Here is a 12,567-nt window from a genome sequence, read left to right as displayed (position 1 = left end):
GTTCTCTCATAAAAGCTACCCCAAAGAGAGTACCATGTACATAGTTTTTAGCAGCAAGTTGACTGCTGATCAAAAAAAAGTATTTACATTTAATCCAGTTGATCCAGGGCTACTTAAATTTGATCCCCAGACAACTCTAAACCTACTTCAAAGTATGCCAGAAAATGTCACAGGAGAATACAGATTAGGAAAAGCATTTGAATTAAATTTGATAAACAATAACTACAATTAAATAAAAAGTTTTATACAGATAAGTAAAAAAATATTAAGACCCAATTCTAAGAAGAAAAGTAACACAAATAGGCAAATTATACAAGAAATATCACAGACAAAAAAATTCAACCTCACTAAGTAAGCAAAAAAAGTAAAATTTTAGATCCATTAAAAGTTAGCAAAGAACTCCAGATGTTGGCAGCTTCCTTCCTTGGATGTCTGAGGGACTCAAGATCTTACATCCTGCGGAGAAGGAAGAATTCGAACATCAGCAGAAGGAGCTGGAAAAAATCTGCAACTCCATCATTACCAAGCTGTACCAGAGAGTGCAGGAGGCATACATACCAGGAGGAATGCCTAGGGGCCGAGCTCCCCCATCTGGTGGTGCCTCCTCCGAGCCCACCACTGAAGAGGCCGATTAAGCCAACCTAGTATAGATTTAGCATTGTTTCACAAAAAACACTGAAGGACCCAAATGTGTAGCAAATTCCAAGGCAGTTTTAAAGCTGAGCTGCTATAGTAAACAACTGGGCGTTCTTGATACTTGAACAGTGAATATGTACACAGGGAAAGGAAATAACATTGCACTTTATAAGCACTGTATTGTAAGTGGAAAATGCAATGTCTTAAATAAAACTGTATTTTAAATTGGCACCATAAAAAAAAAGTTAGCAAAACAAACAACTAACTGAAATTCTACCCCCAATATTAGTTAAGTTGTGGTAAAACCAATCCATTCATTCATTGCTAAAAATGATCTAAATTGGTGCAGCCCTTGTGCAAAAGCATCTTGGCAATACCTATCACAATTCATAAATATTATATTCTTTAGATGAGAAATCTCACTCCTGAATAAGTCTCTTATCAAGAATAAATCCATCCAAGGAACAGCTTCACGCTTAAAAATGCTTTACTGCAGAGCTATCATCGGCAAGCAACCAAATGCCCAGTTCTATGTGAATGACTTATGACATAAAAAGAAATTAAATATACAACCATGCAATTTATAATATTTAAGTAAAAAACGTAGAATGGTATGGACACCGACTAAAATATCTTAAAATACATAAGCACAGGACTTAAAGGAACATGCAACAAAGAAAATAGAAGTGTTAAAATATTCAAATAAAGAATTTTTAACTTCTTCATGCTGATACAGTATTTTTAACTAAAAATGAGACAATCCTTTTGTACCTGTTGAGGTTGCCTTTTTAAGTCACATGCTTATATTATCTATTTAAAAGAATAATTTTAAACAAAAGTGTATAAATAGGGATAAGCTATACAGCTGCACCAACTGGATCCCCAAGGGAAGGCCATTCTTAGTTCTTTCATAGCCCTGTACAATGCTGCTTGACCTGAATGCTACAAGGCAGCACTGTAAAGAAGCTGAAAGCACAAAGACAGCTCTGCTGCAGTGGAGGGGGAGCAGGGTGGGCATGCCTCGGCCCACTCAGTCTTCTCCCAGCTTCAGTGCCTTCCTCTGGATTCATTCCCAGGGACTCTAGAGCTCAACAGTGGGCGTGGTGTCTAGATTCAGCATCGCCATCCATCACCACCACCCAACAGTCCCCATCATCTGCAATACTGGCTACCTTCCCTACCTTCCTCTACTTTTTCCTCTACTTCTAGATAGTAGTAGTGTTTATCTTGAGTAAGGAAAAAAAAATCTATTAAGATTAATCTACATGTGAAACGTTTTAACTTTGCCAATGAAACAAACTCCACCACTTACGACTACATTTAGGCACTGTTCAGAGAAAACAGACGTATACAAGGCGGGGCCCACAAAGTAAGTTCTGTATTTTCCTCAGAGCAACTAAAAAAATCCATGTCCCCTTACTTCATTAAGGGCACACATTCTTGCTATTGAGCCAATGTTGTTGGTGATGGTGATCAAAGTCGCTCTGGCAAGGTCCTCTTTACTCACAGCTTCTCGCTTCTCCTTGCTCATCATGTTTCCAAAGCTATGATGGAAAAAAAAAAATCTCATTGCTAAACCAAAGGCAACACAGCTCAACAGAACTTAATGTTACTTTACTAAGACAAAAGTTACTTTCAGGGCACCATTGTTCAAATATTCAAACATTTTATTACATTACAAAATAACAGAGCATCTGCTCAAATAGAAATGCAACTTCAAGAACTCAAGCATTCTTTTTTTTTTAAATAATAGGACACAGAATTTTATTTTAGTTTAGTTTTTAGTTTTTTCCTCAAATATTTTTTTTAATGAAGTTTTATTTTATTTTATTTTTTGGTCACGCTGCATGGCTTGTGGGATCTTAGTTCCCTGGCCAGGGATCAAACCCATGGCCCTTGCAGTGGAAGCTCGGACTCCTAACCACTGGACTGCCAGGGAATTCCCACACCTCAAGCATTCTGAATGAGCAAATGGCTTTCCCTGTGGTTTCAACCGAAATCTAGCTTTGACGCCACGTATCTGCACATTCAGATCCATTGAAGGCACCATGCTCCTTCTGCAACCAGGCTAAGTTTCAGGAAGATGCCTCAATTAGCAATTCGCCCCCAACTGCATAGCTGTTCCACTCAGCTGAATGGTCACATTCACATCTGGTAAACTGCTTTATCTGACATCTGAGTCCCTGAGTAAACTATTTCAGAGTTTCAGATTTCCCTAGAAGATGAGGTATTTCAAAGTACCTGACCAGCAGAATTGATATATAAATAACTATGACCTGATCACAAACCCAACCAATCAGAAAAGGAAGTGATTATCATTGAGCAGATGCTACAAACATAGAAAATGGAATCTACAGCATTTACAAAGTACCTAAAATTAGTAAACAAACATGTATATGAGTGCCTTTTCTATTATTAAAAACCATGTGCCCCAATACACAAAAAAGCAACTGTATTTCTAAACAATCCAAAAACGAAATTAAGAAAACAATTCCATTTATAATAGCATCAAAGAGAATAAAATGCTTAGGAATATATTTACCAAGAGAATAACACTTGTATACTGAAAGCTACAAAACATTGGTAAATAACAGCAATGATCTAAATGGAAAGACATTCTATCTTCTTGGGTCAGAAGACCTGATAGTGTTAGGATGGCAATACTTTCCAAAGTGACCTAACAGACTCAACACAATCCCTGTCAAAATCCCAGTTGCCTTTTGGTGCAGATTATCAACAAGCTGATCCTAAAATTCACATGGAATGTCAAGGGACCCAGGTTAGCCAAAACAATCTTGAAAAAGAAGATTAAGTTGAAGGATTCACTCTTCTCAGTCTCAAAACTTAGTACTACAAAGCTACAGTAATCAAAGCAGGGTGGTACTGGCATAAGGATAGAAATATAGATCAATGCAATAGAAATGAGAGTCCAAAAATAAGCCCATACATTTATGGTCAAGTGATTTTCAACAAAGGGGCCGAGAGAATTCAACTGGAAAATAATAGTCTATCCAACAAATGGTGCTGGGACAACTATATATCCTATATAGCCACATGCAAAAGAATGAATCTGAACCTCTACCTCACACCACACACAAAAATGAACTCAAAATGGATCATAGACCTAAATGTAAGAGCTAAAACTATAAAATGCTTAGAAAAAAATACATAAGTCAGTCTTCATGATCTTAGGTTAGGCAATGATTTCTTATACATGATATCAAAAGCACAAGTGATGAAAGAGAAGACAGATAAGAATGAGTTCATCAAAATTTAAAACTTCTATGCTGCAAAGGCCACCATCAAGGAAGTGAAAAGACAACCAACAGACTGGGAGAAAATATTTGCAAATTATATACTTGATAAAGGACCTGTATCCAAAACATATAAGAATTCTTACAATACAATAATGAAAAGACAAAGAATCCAACTAAAAAATGAGCAAAGACTTGAACAGACATTTCTCCAAAGAAAATAAAGAGCCAATAAGTACATTAAAAGATGTTCAAAATCATCAGTCATCAGGGAAGTGCAAATCAAAATGAGAGATCCCCTTACACCTATTAAGGCAATTAAAACCCAAAAGACAGACAATAACAAGTATTGGCAAGGATGTAGAGAAATTTAAACTCTTATATACTGCTGGTGAAACTGTAAAATGGTACAGCCACTTTGGACAACAGTTTGACAGTTCCTCAAAAGATTAAACACTGAGTTACCATATGACCCAGCAATTCCACTCCTAGGTATATACCCAAGAGAATTAAAAACATATGTCCACACAAAGACTTGTACATGAATGTTTATAGCCCCATTATTCATAATAAACCAAAGAGTTGAAGCAACCCACAAGATAATCAACTGATAAATGGATAAATACAACATTCTATATCCATACAAAGAATATTATTCTGCAGTAAAAAGGAACAAAGTACTGATTCATGCTACTACATGGATGAACCTTGAAAATATTACGCTGAGTGAAAGAACCCAGTCACAAAAATCACATATTGTATGATGCCATAGAGAGACAGAAAATAGACTAGTGTTTACTAGGGACTATGTGTGGGGGAATGAAGAGTGACAGCTAACAGATACAAGGTTTCTTTCTGGAATGATGAAAATGTTCCAAAATTGTATTATGAAGATGGTTGCAAAATTCTATAAATATACTAGAAACTACTAAATTGCACACTTTAAACAGGTGACTTCATAGTATGTAAAGCTATTTAAAGGGTAAAAGATATACCCAATACTTAATATTTTATTCCTGTATTTTTTTTTAATTGGGGTATAGCTGATTTACAATGCTGTGTTAGTTTCAGGTGTACAGCAAAGTGAATCTGTTATATAAATAAATATAGCCACTCTTTTTTAGATTATTTTCCCATATAGGCCATTACAGAGTATTGAATAGAGTTCCCTGTGCTATACAGTAGTAGGTCCTTATTAGTCATCTGTTTTATATATAGTAGTGTGTATGTGTCAATCCCAATCTTCCAATTTTTCCTCCCCCACCCCTTACCCCCCCGTAACCATAAGTTTATTTTCTACATCTGTAACTCTATTTTGGTTTTGTAGATAAGTTCACTTGTAGCCTTTTTTTAGATTCCATATATAAAGTGATATCATATGGTATTTGTCCTCCTCTGTCTGACTTACTTCACTCAGTATAAGAATCTCTAGGTCCATCCATCCATGTTGCTGCAAATGGCATTATTTTGTTCTTCTTTATGGCTGATAATATTCCACTGTATATCTTGTATTTCTCAGAGCACACACGCCCCTTTCCCTTACCTTGAAGCCACAGCCCAGCCTGGCAGTCCAAACCTCTCATAGTCCCCTCCATAAATGTCTCGTACTAGTTTATCCACTTTGGTGCTATCTCCACGTGATGCCATTTCAAGAGCTTCTTCAAATGTGGTACAGCCAGTAAGAAGACAGCAAAGACCAAAAAACGTTCCTCCTCCAAGACTGTGATTAAAAACAAACATAGTATTATAACATTTTTCAAAATAAGAATAGGAAGGTAATACTTATGAATCCAAAACCATATATTCATGTTATCAACCCACTCCTGCCCCATCCCAATCATGCAGATGCCACTAAGTAGGAAACAAGTCTGTGAAAAGATAAAAATAAAGTGTCTAATGGACACCTTGAAGATACCATATTCACATAAGCCAAGCAAACAAAGCAGCAAAACACAGGGCCCGCCTCTTTACCCATGTCCCCAATGCAGTCTGGTCACCTGCTGAGTACTAGGAGCCTCAGGTGCAGATCAGCCCACCAGGGCCATGGTGGCACCTCTTCCCTTTCTCTCTCCAAGTGCAAGCCCCGAGTCATCCTCATCCAAGCATCTTGTCACCCTGGGTCATCAGCCCCCCTTACCCGACTAGAACTCCTCCATGAATATGTTTTCTCTCCCAAAATTACTCCTCTCATTCTTTAACTGACACCTGTTCAAAAACGTGTTTATCCCAATCCCCAGCTCCTGTTTTTCCTCAAGTGATCGCTGATCCTTAAACCAAAAGGTATTCATTCTCATCTGCCACCTAATCCTCCCTTTTCAGACTACCCTCCCCCAAACATTTTTCTATTGCTCAGTACCTCAACTTCTAGATCTCACGACATCCCCTGGCCATGTGTATGTGTGGATACATGTAAAATCTAAACTAGTTCAAAGCTGGGATCTTGCCTTGCCTTCTCCTTATAAATGCTACCTAGTAGCTTTGGTTATTTTATGGTATATGCACACCATAACACTATCTGAGGGCAGGGACCTTGGGCTCAATGAGTCTGCTGATGAGATATTTTATGAAACTATGGTAATGAAATCTTCAGCAATAGAGATTAAAGAAAAGTAGACCATGAAATCAGAATTTCCAAAGAGAAACAATATTTGCTTGCATAATCCCAGAGAAACATATCTTTCACATAATTTTAACAGGTTCTTGAAGATGTTCTTACATGCAGTACCTGAAAACTCAGTTTTAACCCATTATGATATCAAGAATAAATAATGACCTTTATATAAAAGACCTACCTGGTACCTGTGACCCGCTTATAATTATCTTTGGAATATACTGCTAAGATGCTAACCCCAGAGCCAATGTTCACCAGGAGCAGAGGGTATGGATTTCTCAAATCAAATGGTAACTTCTGACATTTTTCAGAATCAGCAGGGTTTTCAAAGTAATAGCACTGTGACCGTCCATTGAATCCAACTGAGTCAATGTATAAAATTCCTTTTATTAAGCAATCTAGTTCATCAAGTTTGCAAAGCTGAAGATCACCTATCTGTAATGAAATAAAAATGTATTCAGATTTTTTAACAAGCCAAGCAGAAATAAAAACTCCGTTTAATAAGGCATTCCCCTCTACATAAGACAAACCATAAAAGTGCTCATGGATGTGTACTATTTATGCCTGCTTTACAAAACAGATCTGCAGACAACAAATATAGGGATGGAATGACAAGACAGAATTCTGCGCCCACAGACCCAACACACTCAAACCACCGCAGCAGCTGGAGAAATGTGCCAAAACCCAAGCAGAAAACAAGATGTCTGCTTACGGGAACCATGAGGCAGGAGCACAGCTGAGGGCACAGACCCATCAAAAAGCAGACTCTAAGAAGTCTAAATGATGCAAGGACCTGGAAACACATGGCAGGAGCCACAAGGAATCCAACATCTACCTTCCAAAGACCATCTTCAAGGCTACAGAGCAGTATCAAAGTAGGCCACACTTTATTATTAATAATCTGCAGCCAAAGGACTGAAAGTATCCAATTAGAAAGTAAAATACTTCACTATTTAAACTGATTACAGCCTCAAGGGGTGGGGGGAGTTTAGCAGAATCAAAATTTAAAACATTGTTATCAACTTAATTTCATTTAAATAATTAATAAAGGGATGATTAAATTATTATTCATATTATGAAACACTGTATAGCAATTAAGAATGAAGAGGATCTTTATACAAACATACATATATATCAATATATATACATTTTTTTTTTGGCCGCGCTGCAAAGCATGCAGGATGTTACTTCCCCGACCAGGGATTGAACCCGGGCCCCCTACGGTGGAAGTGCAGTCTTCACCACTGGACCGCCAGGGAAGTCCCAAGAATGAAGAGGATCTTTATTCAATTAAGAATTGAAGTGGGAAGAACTCCAAGACATGTTTTTAGTCAAAAAAAAAAAAACAAGCTGAGAAATATTTTATACAATATGATCCAATTTGCCTTATTTTAAAACCATATTTATATGCACGTGTATGTGTCATACACAGTCATACACAGAAAACCTAAAAAGATACATAAACTTTTAACTGTGGTAACTTTGCAGAGATGATATAAAGCAACTTTCACTTTTTACTCTATGAACTTCTACCCCATTTGAATGCTACCAGCATTATCTACCTACTCAATATATGTGACAAATACAAAGATGCCTCAACGGCCTAAAGCACCTATTTCTGTTTAAAACCAAGTTTAGCCCTGCAAGTCCTCCCCCTTTAATTCAACTCTCATTTGATTACATTATACTCAATTTACTTTGATCCAAAGGATATGGAAGTTAATAGGTAACTTCATCTTAATCCTTAAGTAATCCCTAATTACGAATATTAAATTACTCCTCTGACGAAACCCAAGCCCTTGAAAATGTTCATCACTGTCCTTATTTTATCTGCTCATGCCCTCCCTGCCACGATGAATTCAATTCTGATTTCCTGACACTTGAATCTCAAGTGTCAGCATTTTCATTTCAAAGCAAAATCGTTTTACACTGGTAGCCTACTGGAATAAATGTAGTTTTCTGCCATTGTATGTCAAACCAATACCTCCTTTTATCTTTCCCATAATTCATGTTAACCTGAACTGCCCTGCTGTGCTATTATTCCTAATGAATCCCAGCCTAATTGACAGAGTCAGATGACCAAATACGTAAGTTACTTCACTAACTCAAGTTACTCATAATGTATGTGTTGCACCCACAAGCAAACTCAATACAATGTGAGGAAATCTGATTCACATTAAAAAAGAAACAGGGTAAACTCCATATTTTTAAAAATACTTCACTGTGGTTTATTAGATAATAGTTACTCCCGATGCACAAATGGGATTTGTTAGGCATTTCATTTTCCCCCAGTTTTCAAGGACAGCGCTGGTGCATACAGATGAGAAACCCCAACAGCCTAAAAGCCAATCCCTAAAGTCTAAAATCTACTCTGCACCTCTCCTTGGATTAGCACACAGCACACAACCTCTGGTAACAGCCCAAATGGTATTCAAACATGTTCCAAAAGCATCTCTACAGGGTCCCAGAAATCGAGAGGTTTTCTCCTCTACCTATCAGTTATAATCCAGAGTCCACTGTGACCGCAAAGGAGGGGGACCTCCTCTCCTCCTGCTACCTTCCCGTTTACTCACAGGTAGAAAAGAAACCACTGAAAACCAACAACCAAGGAAAATTCAAGCAAACAATGCAAAACCAGTTTTAAAATTCATGTCAATTCTATATTATGGTTATGGTCAGTTATGGGAGAAAGGAGATAGAGGACAAAGAAAGAAAACAAAGTCACAAACCATACAATGACACGCAAGGTTCGGGGGGAGAAAATGAAAAACAACATAGGCAAAGGCAGAATCTCTGTAGTAACATTCTTATTGGTGGCATTAAAAACATGGTCACTGAAGATATTTTAAATCTACACTGCACTCTGAAGGTCAGAGCCTTGGCCAATTCGCTTATCAATTCTCCCATCTACCCCCATATCCACCCTCAAATGACCTAGCCTCAAGGCCTTACACACAGTGTTCACTGAATGAAAACAAAATCAAGGGCCCACTGGCACTCCCCCTACTATCCAGACTCCTGTTAACAAGTGTGCAGCTCAGGACACATTAAAAGGCATTTGGGGAGAGCAGACTCTGCTGTCAACCATCTCTGACTAACCCTGAGGCCTGGAAAACACTGCTTTGGACCAGAGTCCCTCATATTTCTAAATACTAAAATTGCCAAGAAACAAATGAGGGGAATAAGAAAAATTATGTGGTAGATAAGATTGGAAACAATTTTATAACATGAAATGACATTAATTTTTTAAATTATTTTTCAATCACATTGTTTAAGACAATGATATTGTTCCTCACTGGTAGTTCCTTCCTGTGCTTATTACAGCTTTACTATTTTTTCACAGTAAAAGAACAACAAAATGCTATGCTGTTAGTGCTTCTGATTCTCATCAACTCATCTGAATTGGGCAAAAAGTAAACTATACAACAGTCTCTAGATGGCAACTCCTATCACTAATTGATATTTAATCTTAACTTGACTCAAGAAAATTCAAGTTCCATTAGAGATGGAAATGATTCCACCACTTGCTATTGGTATTATTTTTAACAATCAGATTACCATAAATTGTATATAAGCTAAAAAATGCATACTGTGAGAAAATCCTGCTCAAATTTGTACGCTCCACCTCCAGTGGCACAAAAGACAGTGTGGAGACTCGAGAAGTTTTTATCTCTGCCCATTTGAATAAAAGCAGGCATGTCATGAGTGGGAAAGCGTATAAAGTGCAGATTGCCTTTGCGTCCACACAGAGTCAGATCCTTCAGCTCCAGGTGCACGTCCCGAATACCCGTGGACCCATAAGCCACATTGGAGGTCAGGTACTTTCGAATGCTTTTAAGACTTTCCACTTCTTCCTCTTCTTCTTCAGCAGTGATGTCTTTGGGTTCAAAATAAACCAGCTTGACCAGGGTCCCACCAATATCCAAGCCAAACCAAGGAAAAACTAAATGGGGAAGGAAAAAAAAGTCAGAACAGCTTTTTTTCTGAAAACTAAATTTACACTTATTAGATTAACAATTTATTTCATACCTTGAGGTTTCCAAGAACTATATACACAAAAAGGTTTTTGGGAGAAGAAATGTGATTGTCTAATCTGGAAACAAATCTTAAAAAAAAAATTACAAAGGTCAAAAAGAAAAATATCACAATGTTAAGCCAACACAACCCTCTTAGACAAGCCCAAACTGCACTGAGAAATATTAAAAAACAGCAAAATGACTACTCATTAACCTCAACTCTGAAAAAAAAGATTGAGAATGAAAATCTTCATCCTTGCCCTTGCCTTAAAGAAATGTTGAGACTTTTCAGAGCTTTGGTTTAGTACTCAAACTAGGGCTAGAGGAAATTCCCAACCCTATGTAACATATAAGCTCCAGTGGTCAATTTCTCTCAAACCCTGATATCAATCAATCCATCAGGTTTCAATGGCCATCAGTGGAACAGGTGTTTCAAAGTTAATACCCGTTCCCCAAAAATCCATCCCAAAAAATCCATCCCAGGATTTCCCTGGCGGTCCAGTGGTTAAGACTCCTGCGCTTCCAATGCAGGGGACGCAGATTTGATCCCTGGTCGGGGAACTAGGATCCCACATACCACGCGGAGGAGCTTCAAAAAATAAAAAAAAATCCATCCCAAGAAATGGCTTAAGGAGACTGGATCAAGATAAACTGCATTAGCTATACATGCCTTCTCCTCCCACCTTAAATCCTAGAAATGACTAAAGATATAAACTTACTGATTTTCTAAAATAATTCTGAGAAACCAGAAGTGATACCATCAGCAGAATGAAGTTGACAGAGGCAATAACTGTCCAGAACCCTGAAAAGAGAAATGCTATAAAAATTGGGAGCAGCTATGAAGGTGCGGGGAGCAGATGGGTGCTCCATCCAAGCTGTCGATGGGGTAGCTGCCATGGGGAAACAGAAGCAGGCTCTGGTGCAGTCATAGTGATATGGTGGGGAAATACCCTTGGCACAACTGGACAGGCCAGCCACTCCCCTCCCCCTCCTCCAAAGAGGCAAAGTCTTCACTGGGCACAGGCACTTGAGCCCAAGCATCAGTACGCATCCACGTAGCTGCTGTTACCCAGAATAAGTGGGAAGCCCCCACATCTGGCCGTATTTCCCATCTCTCCCCTACAATCCATCCTGACAGACTGGTAAACAGACACTGCACTCACTGACAGGAGAATAGCAATCCTTAAACCAGAGATGATCACTTTACAAACCAGAATCACCAAAAGGGAAAAATCAACAACACAAAACCAAGAAGCTAACATCTGAAGAAAGAGTTGCAGGAACAAAGAGGAGGCTTTAAAAGAATCATAAATATCCTCCAAGGTAAAATGAGATTTCATCCATGAAAAATGAATAAACTATTGTAAACCAACTATACTTCAATAAAAAAATAAATTTTAAAAATGAATAAGCCACCGTAAAGAAAAATTAGAAATTAAGAAATGATTGCCAGCTGCGGTTGTGGCTGTTAAGAATCTACACATGTGACAAAATTATATAGAACTAAATACACATATACAAAAGAGTTTATGTAAAACTGGTTAAATCTAAATAAGGTCTGTGAACTGTATCAATGTTAATTTCCTAGTTGGGGGTTGGGGGAGAAGCTTCCAAAACCAAAAAGAGCAGGGCAGGGGGCGGGGCGCAGGGCGGGGGGACACACCAATATACTTAACATAGGTGACTCTCAAAAACAGGCTGAGTGAAAAAAGCTTGGCACAAAAGGCTACATACTATATGAGTCCATTATATGAAACTCTAGAAAATGCAAGCTAATCATTTCTGCATCTGATAGAAAGCAGATCACTGGCTGGGGGAGTGAGAGAGGGAAGGACTATACAGGGGCAGGAGAAAACTTTCTGTAATAACCCAAATCTTAATTGTTGGGGGCAAGAGGGGAGCTTCATGGGTGTATTTATCTGTCAAAATATATGGAACCATACACTTTATATGGATATATTTTATTGTATGTAAATTATATCCAAAAAAGACACTTTTATAATAGAAAAAAACGAGAAATATTTATTTCCAAAATAAAGCGCCACAGATA

The 12,567-nt window shown here is 37.9% G+C and overlaps 1 protein-coding gene across 6 annotated transcripts in view; it reads right to left on the bottom strand.

Moving 5' to 3' along the window:
• PANK2 (pantothenate kinase 2) overlaps positions 1-12,567 on the bottom strand; it is a 35,956-nt gene that overhangs the window by 12,642 nt on the left and 10,747 nt on the right. For 3 of the 6 annotated variants that reach the window (XM_036826623.1, XM_036826626.1, XM_036826627.1), the window contains 6 exons: positions 11,237-11,319; positions 10,531-10,606; positions 10,092-10,444; positions 6,683-6,936; positions 5,434-5,610; positions 2,057-2,180 (listed from right to left, as the gene is read on the bottom strand). In XM_036826623.1, coding sequence (XP_036682518.1) covers positions 2,057-2,180; positions 5,434-5,610; positions 6,683-6,936; positions 10,092-10,444; positions 10,531-10,606; positions 11,237-11,319 — 1,067 coding nt within the window. Of the gene's footprint in view, positions 1-2,056; positions 2,181-5,433; positions 5,611-6,682; positions 6,937-10,091; positions 10,445-10,530; positions 10,607-11,236; positions 11,320-12,567 lie in introns of those variants that run through there. The other 3 variants (XM_036826628.1, XM_036826629.1, XM_036826625.1) reach the window with 3 other exon arrangements.

This window comes from Balaenoptera musculus, chromosome 15 (genome assembly GCF_009873245.2).
Source record: "Balaenoptera musculus isolate JJ_BM4_2016_0621 chromosome 15, mBalMus1.pri.v3, whole genome shotgun sequence".
Taxonomy (NCBI): domain Eukaryota; kingdom Metazoa; phylum Chordata; class Mammalia; order Artiodactyla; family Balaenopteridae; genus Balaenoptera; species Balaenoptera musculus.
The sequence above is the reverse complement of the archived record's forward strand: the minus strand, read 5'-3'. Positions and strand labels throughout refer to the sequence as shown.